This window comes from Oenanthe melanoleuca, chromosome 1 (genome assembly GCF_029582105.1).
Source record: "Oenanthe melanoleuca isolate GR-GAL-2019-014 chromosome 1, OMel1.0, whole genome shotgun sequence".
NCBI lineage: Eukaryota > Metazoa > Chordata > Aves > Passeriformes > Muscicapidae > Oenanthe > Oenanthe melanoleuca.
The window spans coordinates 39,043,846-39,064,724 of NC_079333.1; the positions used below are offsets into that span (position 1 = coordinate 39,043,846).

Below are 20,879 nucleotides of genomic sequence, written 5' to 3' on the forward strand. Positions count from 1 at the left end.
TGAATTTAAAATTAATCTTTAGAGCATATTAGCCAACTTCCTCGCTCATCTTTTTCCTACCATTGTGTGGAGATTTTTCAAGGAACAAATAAATGGCAGGTAAAGTGCTTAATTTTATGAAAATGGGAAAACTTGGGGGAAAAAAAGAATTCCAATCCCCTGTTTTCATCATTCTTTTGTTGAAAATCGAATTTCAAAGTGCATGATTTTCTTCTCTATATTTCTTTAAGCTGTTCAGTTCCTTTATAAATGCTTTTGCAGCAAAGTGAAAATACTGTAGCTCTAGGTTATAAAATAAGGATAATGTTATTTTTTCTTGGTTTAAGTCATAAAGTCTTTACATCTTTGCGTAGCTTGACTTTTGTGTTACTGTGCAAATTTAAATAGGATGAGATGATGTGGATGTAGATGATATGAGAAACAAACAGACAAAAGGGGCAAATCCTGAAAAGCACCCTGGAGAGACATGATACTGCATGGATACATAGTCAGTAGCTAGGCAAACATGGGAAGTTTGCTATTACTTTCACATGGGTAACTCATTTTTTTGTTTTTAAACCTACCTAGTCAAATTATCTCTGCTCTAAAGAATGAATCATTCTTTGGTGTGATTTAACAACACAGTGCTTTTCTATGGTAGGTGTTGGGAGTGTGCAGTCTGGCAGTATCACAAATTTGCTGGTGATACATCAAATGAAGAGATTCTGAGGAGAAAGCAATGGCATCTCCTGGAATGCCCTACAGCTACCTGGAATGCATAATTACCTCAGCTTGTGTCTGTGCTGTAGCTCAGCACCAGTAGGAGTAGGTCAGGGGAAAGTGGTAATCAAAATGATCCATTTACAGATCCCAGGTTCTTTCTCTTTTGCAAGAAATTGAACCTTTGAAAGGCATTGTAGAAAGCCCTGTCTGGCTGCAATGTTATTAAATTCACCATTTCTTTATTAACCAAGCCCCTACATTTGTAACCAAGGAAACCCAAACATCAGACAAACACCTTACACTATAAGATTATAATGTTTGTGTAACAGACCTCTGCAGTTACTGTGCAGCACACAGCAGAGTAACAATGCAAAGGGAGGGGTTCTTCTAAGTTTTTTATAGCATATCTAGATCTGAGTTATTCCACATTCCAGTTTCACTGAAATACTAGTGGACTTCCCAAAAGACCCTTAGTCATCTAAGATAAACATGAGATCGGTTTCAGAGAAAGTTAGATTAAGCTAAAATTGTGCTTGAACAATTGAGTCATTTTCATGATATGGCTTCCAGATAATGACCTCTGGCAGTGTGTCTGTCTAGGGTAACATTTTGGAAAGTTTTGAGATAACTTATTGAAGCAATATAGGAAATATGTAAGAAGATGGGCATTTGTTTTCCTGCAGTTTATTATAGTGCTGCCTCCTATACAAAACCATTTCCTGTATTTCTCCTGCTTATTGATGTAAATGGGGTGCTAAAATCTTCCTGTCCCAAATATGAGGGGAATGTTTTATAGATTTTACTATTTCTTAATTTTAAAACTTGCAAGAGTTATTTTAATTATGTAAGAAATGGCTAAAAAATACTCAGCTTGACCATAGTAGCAGATGCAGTGAGAAGGAAGAGGAAAATGTGAACCAGTGCCTCATTATTAAATTCCATTTGGTAACAGATTCAATAAAATTAGGTAATAAGGTGATTTTAAAATCCTTACTTGGCATAATATTCCTCAGACATGAGGTAGGACAGCTGTGACTGGGGAATCACTGACAGTTGTTTCAAAGGATCTATGATGACTTTTTATTTGACAAATTTGGCAAATCTTAGTAGTAAGGAGAAAAATGGGACATTGAGTATTACTGATTGAGATTTAACTATCTATTAAATTATTGGGAAACATAAGCTTTTAAATTCTACATTAAAAAGAAAAAAAAAATCAGAAAAGGTAAAGTATGTGATAACAGAATATACAGAAGTAGAAGGTTAATATATTTTCAAGCCAGATGTCATTATCATCATCTAATGTTATCTGTCAGATGTCATAGAGCCTTAATGGAAATAAAGTAGTTTTACTACATTGTATTTTGATTCTAGCGTAAGTGGAAGTTGTAAGAATGTATTTTAAACAGAGGCATGAACTTGAGATCTTGTAAAAGTAGTAATCTTATCAAATTTTTGCCTGGTAAAATTAAATCACATACTGTTTGTGTTCATTTAAAGGGTATCATTGCACAGTCAACAGAATCTAATGACTGTATCCAACCTTGGTGTTATTTTTGGACCAACTCTGATGAGAGCACAAGAAGAAACCGTGGCTGCTATGATGAACATTAAGTTTCAGAATATCGTCGTTGAAATTCTGATAGAGCATTATGAAAAGGTAGAAATAAATTACCTGTTTTGTTATAAATGGGGCTAAGATGTCATTTTCATTGCCATGGTTAAGTCCTTAAGAATAAAGAGCCCAAAATTTGTAGAAGGTTATTAATAGAAATAATAGCTTCTTCCCACTCCGTGCTATGGATCTGTATTCCTACAGTCTTTCCTGACTGTGCAAGGTATAGATCCAAGACATAATTTCCCATGCTTTGAAGGCTTGCTCTGAACTGAACCTTCAGTTGCTTTCTGGAGATTGCTTCCTGAATCTAGAAACAGATAAAGGTCATAACTTCACTCCTGGCTGTTCCTGCTCTTTCTTGCTACCACTGTGTGAAGGTTTACTCTGGCTGAATGCACGGATTCTCCTCTGAGTGCATCAGGTTGTAAAATGAGATCAAAGCAAAGCTTTTATTTACTCTTCTGTAATGTATGAGACCAGGATAGTGTTAATTTCAAGCACAGTGGGAAGGAAAACAAATGGATTAATAATGCAAATGTAAGAGTACCTCTATTGTTTAATGTCATTTCTCCCTTCTTTTTAATCATGCAGATATTTCACACTGCACCAGACCCCAATATTCCTCTTCCCCAGCCTCAGTCCCGATCGAGTTCAAGAAGAACAAGAGCAATTTGTCTCTCCACAGGTTCACGTAAACCCAAAGGGAGATACACACCATGTCTAGCAGATCCTGACAGTGAGTTTGTCATTGCATACTGGTTATCTTGCTTTTGATGTCATCTTTTAACTTTGCCTGAATAATATCCTATAGATACTGTATTCCAATGATCATAAGCATCAGCTTTTTATGCTCTATGAGTCACAGCAGCACTGTTGACTGACTGCAATCCTCACTTCTCAGATGAGGAAGGATGTTTGGTTATAGGCAAGTCTTGCATTGCATACAGTTTTCAACATCATTTAAAGTAGATTTTATATTCTAATGTAAATTCAATATACTTTGAAACTCAAGAGTTCATTATATAATGTCCATCTCATTTGCTTGCAAGATGATTGTTGGGGTTGGGAAACAGTAAATGCAGTCTTTTCTCTCCTCCTATAACAAATGTAATTTAGTCAAGGATAGGAGATCAAAACCATCACTTGGCTTTTTTCACATGCATGACTGGGGTCATTGCTTCAAAATCAGCCACTGCCTTAGCTGCCAAAACCACTGAAACTTTGTTAGATTTTCTGGATTAGAAACAACCTCTAATCTTCCTGGGAGAAGCAGTATACTTATCATATGGATTACTGTTTAACAGCAGGGAGTTATCTCTATAATTAATTGCTTCTTTAGAATGCTTAATGTTACATAGATGTAATTAAAATTTTTACTTCTTTCATTCTCATCCATTTGAGTCACCACTTTTTTACTTACTGGCTGTACCAGTGAGGAGTATTGAAACTCTATAAAAGCTTGTCGTTAACAATTCCACTACTGCAAAAGACTTCTTAAAGAATTTCTGTGTCCCTTGGTTCCTCTAAAAGATTTATATGAGATTGGTTCAGTAAGTTAATCCACAATTAAAGTGCATCTGTTCTTGATGATCTGTAGTAATTCTGAAGTCTGTAATGTTAAGAAATCTATCCTCAGTATATTCTTACACAGCTGCTGCATTTTCCCCATGCCTATGTTACTTGTTTCCTGCCAGGGAGAGTTTAAATACTAAGTAAAAATAGCTCCCTGCACATGGATTGCAAGTGTGAATGACATGGGATCCCAAGTAAGAAGTTACAAAGGAACAGTCAGTTACACTCACCAGAGGACAAACTGGGCACATTTCAGGTGTTTTTCACTGTGTAACTGCAATAAATTAATACCACTATATAAAGGGATATTTCTGTGCAAGTATTTTGCAGAGTGTATGCAAAATATTCTTCAGGCTATGCCAGGGGAGTCCACATTGGATATCAGGAAGAATTTCTTCACTGAAAGACTTGTCAAGCATTGAAACAGACTTACCAGGGAAGTGGTGGAGTTGCCATCCCTGAAAGTATTCAAGAAATGATGTGACATGTAGTGCCATGCTTCAGGTGACATGGTGGTGTTCAGTCAAAGGTTGGATTCTATAATCTTGGGGATCTTTTCCAACCTAAATGATTGTATGACTTCTATGATGCTACATTTGTTGGCAGTTTGACTGATCTGATCCAACAACTCTCCACTTGTGTTTTGCTGAAACTCAGCACTTGTGTAAACAAGTTTCAGTTAGTGTCTCACTTGTGCCCTGAAACACTGAGGTAGATGCAGAGGTACTCTTCTTACCAAATATAAGGTGTGGCAGCAGACAGGTAAGAGAGAGCCAAGGCTTCTGGCAATAGCATTTGCAGAGTACTAGATGGTTTTAAGTCATCATTTAAATGAAGCACAGACACAACTATATTGTAGGAAATAAAGGAAATCTGTATGATGTGAGAAAAGAGATACAGGTTTCATATAGTAGGGAATAATAAAAAATTATAGAAAATGCATCTGACAAACAATGCATGAGCCAGTCTTGCAACTTTCAAGGGTCTAATACTCTGTAAACAGGCAAGATGAGTCTTCAAGTTGTAAATAAAAAAAAGAGTTGCATTCTTTCTGCAGTAAACCCCAGATTAATGGATCTGATAATAAATAAGGTACAAAAGCTCAAAGTGGCATGAAAGAAATGCACATGGTTAGAAAACACAGATAGTTTTTCTCACTTTCTCTCCCTGCCTCCTCCCTAGGTGACTCGTACAGCAGTAGCCCTGACAGCACTCCCATGGGCAGCATTGAATCTCTGTCTTCTCACTCCTCTGAGCAGAACAGCACCACCAAGTGCACACCCTCACAGCCAAGGGAGAAATCAGGAGGGATTCCATGGATCGCCTCTCCCGCTTCTTCTAATGGCCAGAAAAGTTCAGGCCTGTGGACAACAAGTCCAGAATCCTCATCAAAGGAGGATGCCACCAAAACAGATGTGGAATCAGACTGCCAAAGTGTAGCTTCTGTCACTGGACCAGAAAATGCCTCTCCACCAACAGACCTGACCAAAAAGAGTTCCTACAGTCTGTCTGGGCTGAAAAGGTCTTCAGCATCTTCCCTTAGGTCAATTCCATCAGCTGAAGGTAATTTCCAAGGCCTTTTATCACATCAGTGTTAACTTATGCATCAGAAAACAGGAGCTGCATCTGAAAGCTAATGATACTCATTAGTCCTGTTTGGTTTTTTTTTGTTTTAAATTTTTGTGGTATGTTGTTTTCAGTTTTCAAACTGCTTCTGACATATTTCCATTGCTTATAACCTACACAGTTCACACAGCTTAAAAGATATGTTTCTCAAATTGAGATCACTCTCTATCCTCCTACAATTTATCTATAATTTATGATACTATTCTATTCTATTCTATTCTATTCTATTCTATTCTATTCTATTCTATTCTATTCTATTCTATTCTATTCTAAATATTAGTAATAGTGCTTGTATTAGTAATTGTGCTTGTATTTTGGGATATCTGTATTATGACAGCATTTAAAGCATTATTAAGCACTGGTTAGTCTTTGGCATTAGGAGAGAAGCAGATGCAGTTTTCATCTTGAAAAACATCTGTGGAAACAAGGCATCAGTCCACTCATAAGTCACCTGAAAGGACACATGTGGACACGACTTATATTCATTAAAATTATTTCTTTTATGTGCTATAGAGTCTGTACACCTATGATTTTCTTTATCAAGTTTCAGTGGCAATTGTTTAAGGCAAATCATGATCATTTATTCCTAAGGTTTTTTTTTAAACTGCATGAAGCTTTTGTGCTTTGATCAGCTGACTTCCTGAGAACCATTTCCCTGTGAAATTATAATATTTTATAAATGCTTTTATTGTCACTTTTTAGTGAATGTACTATCTAGCCATGTAATTGCAATGTAATTTTTCAGCCTTCTCAATTTTAGTGTCATTTCCTCATTCGTTCTGTTGATTCTTTTCTCCTGGCTTTTTGTCTGAAAGGCTGTTTCTTCTCACTCTTAGTAAGTAGTTTCTCTACCTGTTTTGATTCCTAAAAAAAAGGAAAAAAAAAACCTCTCAACAACAACAGCACAACCTTTGCTTTGCATAGTTATACATGTTGTAAACAACTTCAAATCAGCTTTAATGTTCCCTATAATTTGGTGGGTTTTTTAGGTAACAAAAGCTGCAGTGGATCTATACAGAGCTTATCTTCAACAGATACCAAAGATACACTAAAGGCTCCACCAAACCCTGATTTGCCTCCAAAAATGTGCAGGAGATTAAGATTAGATACTGCATCAAGTAATGGCTATCAAAGACCAGGATCTGTGTAAGTCATTAAGGCACTTTGGAGATTTGTGTTGCTACAGTATTGCCTGTTATAAAGTGATTCCAGTGATGTACATAAGTAATTGAAAAAGCATGCATGAATACTTGATTTTAATATTATTTAATTATTTATCTAGTTTTGTTAAAATTGTAAACAAAGGAGATGGCACGAAGTCTGTTTAAGTCAGTTGAAAGACTACCCTTGACTTTATTAGACTGGAAACAAGGTAGAAATGTTTCCTAGAAAAATAATTAGTGTTATTGTCTCTGGTTCTTCTAGAATTTAATGTTTCAAGGAGCAAAAATGGTACTTACTGTCTATGATGTTAGCTCAAAAAGATCAGCAGATTCAGAAAACTAAACTTGCATTCAGCTCTGAAGTGTCTTCAGTTGCTGCATGATAAACAGTTGATGTCTATCTGTTGGGGTTTGGTTTGGTTTGGTTCTGGTTTAGTTTTATTTATTCAATGCTGAAAGGAAGATAGTTCTCAGTGATAGAGATTGTGATTTAGCCTGTTGAGATTTTTAATAATGTTTCTCAGTGCTTTCAGAAGACTGAAAAATCAGATCTCTCCTGGTCTGACTTTAAGCCAGCATATTTCTGTCCCCATGAACAAGTGATTTCCAGATCTGCAGAGCATTAAGTTCTCCAAATCCTGCAGGATATCATTTAGCCTCTCCACTTTGTAATGTGGAAGGGATCACTGTAGTCATTTCACAAATTCCTGTGCCTTACTTAAACAGGGAATTCTGCATAGCTTAGAGTTCCAACATGATAGTGATAGACTTCCAGTAAAAGCATTTCCAATATATCTATTGGCCATCCATGAATATAGTTTTAGACACAAGATGTTGAGATTTCCATTGGTGACTCAGCATAACACAGGAGCATGTTAAAGTCCTTGGCCCTAGTTAGGTTATGCCCTTAAAAAATCTGGTGAATAGGGATGTAAATGAATAATTTAAAAAAAATTTAAAGTGTGTCCATGTCTTGAGATGATTAGAAGTGATTATAATGTGTGTATTATAAAGCAAGGTGTTGCATTTATTTTCAGAGTGGCTGCAAGAGCACAGTTGTTTGAAAGTGCTGGTTCACTTAAACAAGTTTCTTCAGGACGGTAAGTGCTACAAACTGTTTAATGTTCTGTAAAATACTTTTTGTTTTGCTGGCTTCAGAGATTGAAAGAGGAGTGTTGGAGCTTTGTTCTGTGTCTTTTGAACAGCATCATGTGGCATATGAATTTTTTTTGGTTTGTTAAGCTCATGCTTTCTTCAAAAGAAAGCTAAATTTCATAGACAACAACAGCCAGTCTGGTTATTCTCTCACCTGGGGGAATAGTGAGAGAGGCTCAGGTCAGCTGTCTGCTTAAGGACACAGATACAAGAGAAAATTAGTAGTATTTAAATTAGGATGAGGGTGCTGTACTTTCTCAATACAGCTGTGTGTATGAAATGGCTTCAGCAGAGTAGCAAAAGGTTTATGGTAATTTACTCATATCAGCAGGTCTGGAATAACATCTACTTTAGAAAGTTCAAGATAAACTTGGTCAGAATTTCTGTCTTTACCATCACATCTTCCATGCCTCAGTGTCTTTCTGGAGAAACTGTTGGCCTTTCTTCTTGAGAGTGTGCAGCAGGAAGTATTGACATTTTCTTCACAATTGTTTGCATTTATTTCATGAATTTGATTCATTTTTATATTAAATGAATTTAGAATGTTCTAGTAAGTGTTTGTCTAGGTAGCAGTATCTTCTGTACATTACTACTCCCCTTACAATTTACAGACAAAGCAGATAAGTAAATAGATGTAGGAAAACATCTGTCTCTCTTCTTACTGTCCCAACTTTTCAAATCTTTTGAGACAGATTTAGAGCAGATCACTGCTTCACTCACCGAAAAAACCCACAACTCACCAGAGCTGTTGAGCAATGAAAAAAAGATCATGAATTCAGAAGGAGTAGCCTAAAGTAGCACAGATGTAAAGGAAGATGCCAACATCCTGAAATGTGTGGCCTTGGAATGTAGCTGTCCTCTCTGGCAGCTCCAGCAGGGTAGGGAAAGAAAAAGCTCTCCTCCAAAGGCCTACTGATTTTGTGAGAGAAGCAGCTTTCAGGAATCAAGAATCTTCTTGTTTGGTGTAGTACATGAACTGTAAGATGAACAAAGAGGAGGGTGGCAGGGGGGAAAAGGGGTGTGAAAAGATCAGGGCAATACTTTGAGGAAGAAAAGTATAAGTGAAGGGTCTGGAATGTTCTTAAGCCAGTGCCCTATGTTGAAAGCAATTACTGCTTCACCAGTCCTGCATCATTTCATCTTCAACACTGTTCCTTTTCTTATTTTGTATTACTTCCTTCTTTAAAGCTCTCCCCTGTTGTTCCTTCAGAGCCTGTGCCACCTATATCTGTATATAAAAAGCATGTAAGAAGCAAAAATCTGACAAAGGAAAAAGTAGCAGTTTGGTAATGGATGTTGAGAGCAGATAACAAAGCCAGAAACTGAAAGGCTGAATAGCTCCTCTACTTCAGCCTTCATAAGAAGGCAGAAGAGCAACAGGAGCAAGAAAAATGGAAAATGAGAAAGAGGAAGAAATCAGAAGTAGCTCAGCTGTTCCTATAGTGCTGTTTAAGTCTGAGTATGATTTTGCAATTCAGAGCCAGCTATTATGTAGCTGCATTTTATGAACATGAAGGCTGATTTAAAACCATAGAATAGCCTTATTTTTTTTCTTTTGTTTTTCTCCAAAGTATGTAGAAATCATAGTAATTACAACTTAATCATGCAGTAGAAAGGCCTCTTGTGATCATAACTCTGCTGACCAATGAATATATGCAGGGTCAAGTGTAAGGCAGAGAAACTATTTTTAAGCTGCTTGGTTTGATACCAGAAATACTCAAGTCAAGACAGTGTTGGACTCTCTGCATGGGTAATTTACCTTGATAAGATAAATTTGAAGCTACTGCTTACCTATGCATTATAGAATGTAAGTCACTTCTTCCCTGCTTCAAGCACCTGTTGCCTTTTGTGGTCTTTTGTACAGATGGCAGATCAAAAATACTTGTATGGCTTTGTAGCCTCACATTGTTTTCTGTATTCCAGCAGGTAGTTCTGCACTTGATATTTTACTGCCTCAGTGGTCTGGTCCTACTTAATTCCTTCTTCCACTCAGTGTTTGCAACCCTGCATTCTGGCTTTGAATGATGCAACAGCTCTGTAATGAGTGTGTGTGTGTCCTCTTTTTTAATGCATTGTTTGACCTGTTTTCTCCCTGTATACATGAGTATATCCTCCTGCAACACTAAAGGGTTCTTCTAGTCAGAAAGACAACAAGAGACCACAGTACATGTGTTAGGATTGGACAGGGAACACCAAAATTTTAGGCACTGTCCAGCCTGTACTCTCTTTTTCCAGTTACAGAGTTACTTTGACTTCTGTCTTCCTGTTTCCTGATTTGAGGTTTATTATTCATCAGTGTCCCTCACTGTGGTATTAATCTACTGTGTACACTGAGACCAGTCTCTGTCACTAATCTAGTATGCACTTGAAAGAGATTAAGGAGTTTTCTTACTATTTTCACAAACACTGCAGTTAGAGAAGTCAGTCAGGCCTGGGGTCTGTTTATTTCAGCTTCTGTACAGATATGCACTGACACATAATCTCTGACTCTGCTTAATCTTGACTTTAATTTAGAGGTGCATAGAAAGAAAATTCTCCTGAAGTGAGAAACTGCATTAGAGGAATTTTCATTAGAAAAATGGAAGGAGTAGGTGGCAGCAAAAGGCTCAACCTTTCAGCAGGATCTCTAGGTGCCAAGTTGAGACTTCAGTAAGAGCAGACTGCTGTTTTGAAGCCCTCTAGACCCATGCTCCCTTCCAGACCATATGATTAAATATTCTTTTCCAGTCTTTCTTCTGTTTTTATTTTCATGCTATGTTTTTGCATTTCCTAAAACACCTGGAATGCTAGCTCAGACCAGAACAGTGTTTTGAGTCTGCCATCCCCAGGGCTCTATAAACCTTTCTTCTTCCTGTAGGATAATATTAACTGGTGAGTCATCTGAGAGAGATTCATATGTTTTTCCTCATTCATTCCTCTTCTGGCTTTGTCTTGCTAGACTGAAAAGTGATTAGGGCAGGAGCATAGTTTGAAAGCTTGTTTATCTTTCAAAATAGTTATTATTACTATTATTATTAGAACCTCAGGAATTGTTGACTGCATAGTCAAGCAGAAGAATTTTTGATCTGATGAGTACTGATCATTTGTATATTTGTCATTATGGACTCAAAACAACCATAATAGGAAGTAAGGAAATGGAAAATTCATTTTTCTCATCTGGAATCTAAGCAGTAAGGTCATGGAAAGAAGGAACTTCTAGGAAATGTGGGTAACATTTTCTGAAGTTGTTTTTTTTCCCTCTGCCCTAAACAACATGAATCACACTCGTGTTACTAGCATAATCTTAAAAGCACTGTAATAGATGGTGGTGATGTTATCACGTGCTGTTTAACAGCCTTGTTTCTAAGGAGAGCAACATTAACACCATCAGTAAAAATATCCATTTTCATAATCACAAACAAAATGCCCAAGAACCTGCAAGCTCATTTCATGAGCAGTGCCTCCAAATGGATAGGGTTGAAGTGAGTAATAACAAATATGAGAACCTAAATAATCAAATCGAGTGTGGAGGCAGTAACCAGATGCTTGAAAATTGCTCCAGAATTACAAGTAAATTTTCTTAAATCTGTCACTCATTATACCATCCCAGTTGGTTTGTAGATAACTTTGTAATTGTTCTGTCTCAGGAGAAAGGTAGTGTGAAGAATCCTATCATTCTTTAGCTTTTGAGAAACTGACTTCTTGTGTTTCTCTATCTGTGTAAAAAGTCAAGTGCTGAGAACCTTTCTCTTTCCATAGAAGATGATTTTAGAGGTCTTTTTCAACTTTAGAAATTCTGTGATTGTATAATTCTAAGACAGAGTCTATGTTTTCTTGTCTTTTTTTTTTTTAAGGTAAAGATACTTGGATCAGGTAAAATTGGAGATTGAGAACAGAATAGCTTATAAGACATTAGAGAATAGAGGGGAAAATTGCATGAGTTTCTTAACTTTTTCTTAAGGCAATAAAAACAAGATGTCATATTTCAATAATTACTTCAGAAATTCTGCCTCATATTTAAATATTGCCTTAAATGTCTTTTTTCAGTATTGCTTAGGTGTCTCATTATTAACATGGGTACCTGTCTTGATAGTCAAATTATTCATATATGAAATATATGAAATTCATTACCTACTACTTTGTGTTCATTGTAACTACAGCAATCTTGAACTCTACTGTTTTATATGTGTAAAATCCATGATTATGCCACACAGGTGTATTGGATTTGCATAACAAGGGGTCATGTCAGGGTCAACCCATCCCAACAGGCTGTTTTGTCATAGTGTTACTAATTTGGGTCAGGATAATTAGAACACCTGTAGTGCTCTCTGTAGACTTTGAGGAAAAATGAAATAAAATAATTTTAGTTTATGTGTGGACCTTCAGTGAAGTTTTCTAAACTCCCTCTGCATATACATTAGGTAGATTATTATGTGTAAATTTGTACAGATTATACAGAGTAATGAATCAAGACACCTGTCATGTCAAGTGTAGATGGCAAACTCTTCACAATAGGAGGCACCAAGGAGTTCTTTTGGAAAAATTGCTCAGAGCAGTCTACACCAGCCAGAGAGCAAGCTAACCTTTAAGCAAAGTGAACAAACAGGGTTCCAGTGCTCAACTTGTTGTAGTTAGCTGATGGGATGTAACCAGGATGACTACTAAAAATCAGAAATGTTTCCAGGGCCCTGAAAATAAACTGCCTCTTGGATATCATACAACTCAAAATTCATGATCTCCTCTGAAAATCTCATCCTGGGAATGTAACCCTTGAGGAGTCATTAGTTCTCTTAAGATGAAGGCAAAACATGCCATTTATTCAGAGGGAGAAATCTTCCCTGGAAAGCTCTCACATAAAAACTTCAGAATATGTCCATCCACTCTCATACCCATTTAAAGGTTCAAAGGAGTGATGATAATGCTTATGATGTGGCACTGTTAATTAATCTATCATGCAACTCTTTTATCTCACTATTTTGAGAGAAAGACATGATAGATTAAATGCCACTTGTGTATACACACTGGCAAAAAGTATGCAGAAAATTTTAAACTTTGCCACAGGTCACATATCAGGTTATTGAGATAAATCCTGGCTAGAAGGAAACCTCAGTTGGCAATTCCCCACCATATCAAGCAAAGGTGAAATAGCCAACAAGTTCATCTTCACTTAATGTAGTGTGGGTTTAAAGAAAATCAGAAAAATTGGTGGCTCATGTAAAATTGTTCTGAGTGTGTAAGTTAAAGTGAAGGTATTAGGTAAAGTGCAGGAATCTAAAGAGAACTCCTAATTTTCATCTTCATGTTCAAACCCTTATTTTGTACTTTGCAGAATCATAGTGCCAGACCCCAAGAGGTGACTTTTTCAGTCCTCCTCTCAACCACCACAACCTATTAACAGTAGTTTCTCACAGTTTTAGACCTTTAATGACTTGATGATCACTTTTGAATTTGTCTCCAGGCAATCCATGGCTTGCTTCAAGCAGTATGCTCATTTCAGTACTTATTTGAATGACAATTTCATTTTAAAAGTTCCACTTTATATTCCTGTTTAAATATCTGAGTGGGATGTCAGTCTCTACTCTGCAATAACATGCTTTTTAACTCCAGTAAGCTTGAAGTTATTATCTGCTAAAACTCTACTCCTCTGAACTGCTGTGCAATAGTCATTGTCATATAGCATTTTTACATCTGCTTATTCCTATACATCCCAGGTTTTCATTTCCTTTGTGCCTTTTTCCTTGTTATCTCATTTATTGCAAGCCTGTATTTTTTTTCTTTCAGACAAGCAAAAGCCATGTATTCCTGTAAGGCTGAGCATAGTCATGAGCTGTCTTTCCCACAGGGAGCAATATTTTCCAATGGTAAGATTTATTTTACATTGACTTATATATTAGAAAAGAACCTTTAAAAAAATTGGGGGCATATCACAGAAGTTTAGCTCTCAGGTTTTGCCCTGAGCTTTCAATTGCTCTTGAATAAATACTATCTAAAAAATACATGTAGCATGTATGGGATTTTTAACAGTGTTAAATGTTGTGTATATGTTTTTTTTGCAGTGTATCCATCAGTGGAACCAGGCTGGTTAAAGGCAACTTATGAAGGCAAAACAGGACTAGTTCCTGAGAATTATGTTGTCTTCCTCTAGTAATCTTTAGTGGACAGCAATATCTTCATGGTATCCATGGTAACAAATAATAAGCACTATGATTTTTATCTGACACAGATATGGGATCAGCCCCTTAGCTGAGTGGTAGATTTCCTTCAGATGCTGGAGCTGCAGGTTACAGAGCTCCCTGCCAACAGAACAGAATGTGATGAAACAGTTAACAGTTTCTGTGCTGAGGATGGTACTCTGTTTAAATAACTTCCATTGTTTGCAAAAGGTTGTTCTGTTCTTCTTTTATGGGTAAGGAACACTAGAGCAATAAAAAAAAAAAAAAAAAAAAAAAAAGGCTATTTAGCTGCAGACTTTCAGGTCCAAGGATGTTGCTCACAGAAGTGTGAAATTTAGAGGCAATGCACTCTATGACATTTCTTGTAATCTATGGTTTTTAATATGGAAAATTGTGGACTTTTTCATAATGTAAGTACTGCTTCTATTGTGATCTGAATGCTCCCTTAGAAAACTTGATTCTAAAATTGATCCTAATCATTTCAAATAAGAAATGACTTTACCATAAATCAGAAGTTGGAACTTCTGTTAGCCATTGAGTTACAATATGGTATAGAATTTATACAGCTGATAATATCAGTTTAAACACTGCCTGCACAGTGAGTGATTCAAAATGTGAGATGTTTTATGAATGCTTCATTCAAATACTTACTAGCTTTCTTTCCTGCTTTCTATATCAGCATAGATTATATTAGCCACTTTTATTTCATGATAACAATCATCTGGAAGATACTCTCTCTGTGTCCCAGAATATCTGTAGAAAACAAGGAGAAGCTGAATCTGGACTGATTGGTAGTCATGTGAAGTGAGCAGTGAAAAACAGCAGTATGTTTTGAAACCTGAGATAAATTGTAACTCATTCTTTTTGCATTGCAAGTTAGACAAATGACCTGTGAACTAGCCAATTTTATAAGCTATGAATACTAAAAGCTCCATGTAGCAATAAAATTACTTTGTGGTATTTCTCTTGACTTCTGCTAAAATATTTGACAAAGAGTCTCTCCTTCCAAAGAATAAAAAGTCCTTACTTTTCAAAGGTGTTGTAAAGACCTATTGATTGCTCCTAGCAGGACTGAAAAGGGAAAAAAAAGTCAGAGAAAACCATAAGAAGCTTTCTCAGTCTGATCAGTTTTCTTGTTCACCTTGAGGGACAACATGCACTGCTTCCTTGGCTACTTACCATTCCTGACTGAAAACATTTAACCTCCATCTTAGTATTTCTTTCACATCAGTGCTTCCAAAAGAATTCGTTGTTTCATAGAATTATCTAGGCTTAGTTTCATAGACCTCTCAAGGCTCAGTTCTTTCTTCAGTAGTAGAAATCAACATATAAATCATCTGTTGATTTCTAAGTTTTACACTACTTTAAGGAAGTTTAAGGAAGAACTGCTGTTAGGGCTAAAAACATCAGTATTTTTTTTCCTGCTTTTTTTTTTTTCTTTCCATAGCCTTTTTCTTGTTTAAATTGAAAAGTAAGACTCATTGCCAGCACAGAGAAGCACATGAGAACATTCTTTATTTATATGTAGTGCATGAATTCTTCAGAGCAATTGGTGAATTTCAGGCTGGTGGTAGAATCCTGCAGGATCTTTCTCCTCACTAATTCAAGCATTGAGTGATGATCAGAGAAAGAGAACATCCTTCCAAAAATCCTTTTCATAAGGGGAGTCTGAGCAAGACTGGCTGCAGGCAGTTGAGGACAGCCCCCTGCATTAGTGACTGAGTGACCTGGGTTCTTTCTTCACCCTAAACAGTTTCATTACTCCCAAAACATGTGTCACTTTTTCTTAAATCCAGACTGTGGCCAGTGCATTATGGTGAAAGGTTGCTCCAGGTAGCAGTGGCAGTGAAGGCAGACACATGTGTGCTCATCTAATTTGCCCAGAGCAGATGTGAAAGGAAGTGAAGGTCTTTCCTCAACCAGTTGAATCTTCTTTCATTTTAAGGCAAGCCAAGTTTTCTTAGTCTAAGCTATGCCTGAGGCTGTCATTGGCCTGAGAAGACTAACATGATTTTGGTTGTGTTTCTGCTGTATTTTATAATCAAAAAACTGTAGGCTGTCAAAAGTCTTGCCTCTGGTGACCTTCCCAGGAAAAGTGCTGCTGCAGGCAAAAAGGAGCAGAAAGGGAAGCAGAACTTTGAGCAGAGGCTGGTAGCCCAGCACATCTCACACAGGCAGAAAAATGCAGTGATCAGGGGAAAAAATCTCAGCTTCTGTCTGTGGCATGGAGTCACTAGCAAACCTCTATTGAATATCCTTTGATGACTCCTCATACCTCTTAAGGGCAGTTTAATTGTTGTGAAATTCTTGAGGAATTGTGAAATGGAAAATGAAGAAAATGTTTGGTCTTACTTGCTTTGTTCTAGCCTGATTTAAAAATAAGTAGGAAAAAAAACCCTAAGCTTAGGTAATTTCACATCCTCTGTATGTGTCTCACAATTTTCCAGTACTGTGCTTTGAAAGCAGCTGATCTGAGTGCAACCTAGAAAAGTCAAAGATGCCAACTTCATTAAAAATTTTGTAAAACTGCCAAGTTCAGTTACAGATGAAGCAAGTAGAGCCTGTGAGTGCTGAGGGAAAGGTTGTACAAAAACCTGGAAGAATCCCTGTGGAGGACAGGTGTTTCATCTGTTCCCACGCATTCATCTCACATTAGGCCAAAATTAGGATTGGAGAAGATAACTTCATAAGAAACTGAATTCCATTCATGTGCTGCTCACAAAAAATCTGTTTTCCTCTGTAATATTCTGCAGCTTTGTCAGACCTTCTTCTAGGCATAAATAATTTTTAGTCATTTTGCTTTAAAGTGGCATTCCATCTGACAAAGGTTATGTCCATTCTTACTTACAATGAGCCACTCACTCTCCAGGAGTAGGGGTTCTGATTTTTGGAACTCTGTTGTTTTTCTTGTACTCTCCTCTGCAGCACATAGTAGCACTTTCTGCATGATCTCACTGCTGGGTTGTGCGTGCCCCAGCTCTTCCCTGCCTTTCAGGAGGGAGTTTATCTCTACAAGAAGCTGAACAGTGAACCAGAAAGTTGAGTAAATAGGGGTGCAAGACTGAAGAGGGGGAGGGGGCAGCACTAGAGCTTCTCTTATGATGATACTCTCAGGCCTGACCAAAAAACCTTTCTGATGATATCAAGGAATCAGAAATCCATATAACATTTAAATGGAGATATAATATTTTAATAATGCCTTATCAAAAAATTAGACAATCTGAATTAAATTAGCTCATAGTAGTGATTTACTGTTCTTTATGGAAATCAGATTCACTCTACAAGCAAAGGTTAAATATTTTTAAAATAATAATTATTATTGTTATTTTTATTATTACTATTCCTAAAAGGATGCAGCAGGTTTGTTCCAAATATCACTGTAGAACTCAAGGTAGAGATACATTGCTGTTGTTGTTTATCTTGTGGAAATAATGTCTGTACCCACAACATATAATTAGCCATGTTTTTTCTTTGCTAAACTTTTGATACATGTTGCAGTACAACATGAATCAAACTAATAGTGTGAAGGACTGATATATTGTATGATAAATATGTAAAGTATATTAATATTCTATATTCACACCTTTTATTAATGATGATAAAGATTACATTTTTTGTGTGTAATTCCTGTGAGTTCAGTATTAAAATGTTCTTGCCATATTTTGGCACTTAGAGTTATATGTAACAAAACTGTTAAATTAAACCACAGTTATCACTTATGTCCCTAACTAATCTATAATGTTCATTGTACAATTATTTCTGAAAAGAAAAGATGCACAGATTTGCTGACCAGTGCTATTCTATGATAGTAATAGTAACTTATTTTCCTTTTATATATTTTCTGGTGCTAATCTCTATTCTTTGCCTGTAATTGGATTGAATTGTAATGTGCCTTTAGTAAAGACGTGTTAGGAGAGGAAAAGTTGTAAAATTTTGTAGTTCAGAATGGTAATTACAACAACAAAAAAGCACTGTATGGCAGTAATTGGATTTTTTTTTTTTGTTAACTTTTCTCTCCTGGCCTATTTTCTGCTTAATAAGATTGCATCAGAATAAATAATGAAACTAAAAAGCACATTGTTCTTGATATTTCTTTTCCTAAGGCAGAAGGTTGTGCAATTTTGTATTGAGCAACAAGAAGAGAAATCCTGGCTGGGGAGTACATCCTCCAGACTGGGATGGATCTTCCCCATTGATGGAAACTGTCAAAGATCTAGTGAAGTCAAAGACAAACCTTTGACAATTTATAGTGAGGATTTTCTGGCCAGAAGCCCCCAGAAAGGAGATGGACTATTCAGCTTGGTGTTGTCCTTTCTTTCAGCAGAGAGGCCTGGATGAATTGTGCAGTGGTCAGAGATCAAAGTCATGGGCAACCTTAGTTTCTCTCTGGCTGGTCACTGAGCCCTGAAAATGGTGCTGCTGCTGCAGCCCATCCAGCTCCTGCTCCTGCTAAAGGCCACTGCCAGGCTGTGTCTGTACCCATTGGGAGGTCTCTTCTTTTGTAGTTTAAGATTTTGCATGGGCTTTGGGAGTTTGCATTGTTTTGTTTTAGTAAGGGGCTTGGTATCCAAACAGCCACTGCTTCAGTCACTGAGGATCATATCTTTAATTGTCCTGTGTGTGGCAGTGTTTAATAAGCCATCAGATTATTCTTGTTGTTTTAAGTGTAGAGCACAGTGCTCCAAGCCTTGGCACCTCAGCTGAAAGCTGTTTTGCATCTGAGCTTTCTGCAAGTGTTTTACTGGGAGTTGTCATCAAAGCTCTGGCACTAAAGATAGCACCATTATCTCTGCCAGAGTTTCTGTTGGAGCAAAGGGCAGAACAGCTGAGTAGGGCACATGGATAGTTTCAATTTTAGTCATATTTATGGCAATTTTGGAGGTATTAGAGTTTATAGGGGTTACTTTAGATACTATATGGTATTTTAATAGGAAAATATTTACAATCAATAACTATATCTATTTAATAAAGTCCTACTAAATTATCTTATTGAACTCTCTGTTTATTTTGTAGTGTGGTTTCAATAATTATCTGCACTCTGTATATATCTACATGTAAATAACTAGCATGACATGCATAGGCTGACTTTGCATACATAATTCTATGTTGTACTTTACACTGTATTTCAAAAGTTTGAAAAAATGTTTTTCAAAATAAAAAATCCTTTCTACACAAACTGGTTTTTTATTGGTTTTAAATTTGGTCTCTGGCTCAGCCTTGTGATTTTTCCAAGTAATAATACTTTGGATCTACTTCTATCCATACCTACATTTTAGAGTAACATTTCACCCCTGAGGATGCTTTATGTAGATGGGCATGTGAACACCAGACAATAGACAATACACTGTCCTGATCATGTGGAAGTCTCCAAAGATGTGGCTTTTGAGTAAAAGAAAATGACAGCTTTGGATGTTAGTAGCAAGAAGCAGAGCCTTGGTGTGGCAGAATCTCGCTGATGAGGTGTTTGCCTCTGGAATTGAGCAGGAGGGCCTTCCATGGCTCCCTTCCAACAGCACTGCCAGGTGGGGAAGCAAGGAGTGCACTGGCCTCTGCAAGTTCCCTGGCATGCCCTCCCCAGCACCTCTCCAAGACTTTTCACCTGTTTTCACAGCCCTTGGGCTGCAGTTACAGCTGTGCCCCAGGCAAAGGGAGCTGTGAGGTGGCCTGCCTTGCCTTTTCCTTGAAGGAACTCACCAGAAACTCAGGAGACTTTAATATCCCTGAAACAACCAGGCTTTGCTGTGATACAGACTAAAAAACTGTGTTTCTTAAGATCAAACCAGCCAGCTGATAACTCCCTGTTCAGTGTGCTTGGGCTTGGAGAGTGCAGAAAGCTGCAGGAGGCCAGGGAGGATGGATGCTGCTCCTGCATCCATGGCTGCCAGCTGCCAGCTCCAGCCCCTGGCTCGCTCTGGCTGCTGTGGCTCCTGCCTGCCAGCCTCCTCCTGTGCAGGCACTGTGCCCACAGCTCTGCCCAGGGCACATCAGAGACAGACAGAAACAAACATCAGCACCGTGGCTGTAAGTAAAAATGAGATTGTTGAGAAGCCAAGCAGCACGGACCAGATGGAGAAAGAGTCCTTCCCTTCCGACGCTTTCTGACTGCTCCGAGGTGAAGCCTGTATGTCACAGCTCTCCCTGCTTGAGGATTTGAGAGATGTGGACTCTGCTTTCAGGAATCCAAACACCACCTGCAGCCTGCAGTCACCAAGCTGTCTAGCACCTTGCTGAGATCCTGGTGTCCAGGCAGGATGGGGCCAGGGAGAAGGCAAGGTTCCCCTTGGGACCAAGGGATGCAGTTGAGCTGGCAAAGCCCCTTCTGGCTGTATTAGCTCTGCTGGAAAAGCCTGAGAAGGAGAGGGGCTGCAGCAAGGGGTTAGAGCTGAGCTGAAGCTCAGTGCCCTGACCTTGAGAACCACTCCTGAGGTGTAGTGTGGAACAATAGCAGTGGAAATGTCACCATCACTCCCTCCCCGGGTGCCACGGGGCTTTTGGGAAGGAGGGAAGTGCAGGGCAGATGCCCTGAGATTCCTGCTCTGCCCTGCAGCTGCTCTTTGTGCCTGGTGAGCTGGGCCTGTGCCTGTGCCTGTATCGGCACTGCCACAGCTCCCTCTAGGACCAGCACTTGGGACTGGATTCCCCTCCACTCCTGCTGGGGACCATGAAAGCAGGAGTGGTAGGAGCTGCCACAGATGCCCAGCTCTGCACCGTGATTAGGCACAAGAGGAAATGCAGGATATCTGCATTTTGATAGCTCATCAAAAATCACAGTTCACTGCTGATTTTATGTCAAAAATCTGAAATAAGATGGTTGTGTTTTCTGTTCTTTTCCATAGGGATGAAGGCTTCTCACCTGATCTGCAGGAGTGAATGCACATCACTACTTTGGGG

General features: G+C 37.9%; 1 protein-coding gene across 3 annotated transcripts in view; it reads left to right on the forward strand.

Annotated features, from left to right (window-relative positions):
- ARHGAP42 (Rho GTPase activating protein 42) overlaps positions 1-18,191 on the forward strand; it is a 138,177-nt gene extending 119,986 nt beyond the window's left edge. For all 3 annotated transcript variants that reach the window (XM_056484960.1, XM_056484950.1, XM_056484942.1), the window contains 7 exons: positions 2,203-2,362; positions 2,912-3,056; positions 5,075-5,455; positions 6,508-6,664; positions 7,719-7,781; positions 13,597-13,676; positions 13,872-18,191. In XM_056484960.1, coding sequence (XP_056340935.1) covers positions 2,203-2,362; positions 2,912-3,056; positions 5,075-5,455; positions 6,508-6,664; positions 7,719-7,781; positions 13,597-13,676; positions 13,872-13,960 — 1,075 coding nt within the window. In that variant the 3' untranslated portion in view covers positions 13,961-18,191. The remainder of the gene's footprint in view (positions 1-2,202; positions 2,363-2,911; positions 3,057-5,074; positions 5,456-6,507; positions 6,665-7,718; positions 7,782-13,596; positions 13,677-13,871) is intronic.
- The last annotated feature ends 2,688 nt before the right edge of the window (positions 18,192-20,879 follow it).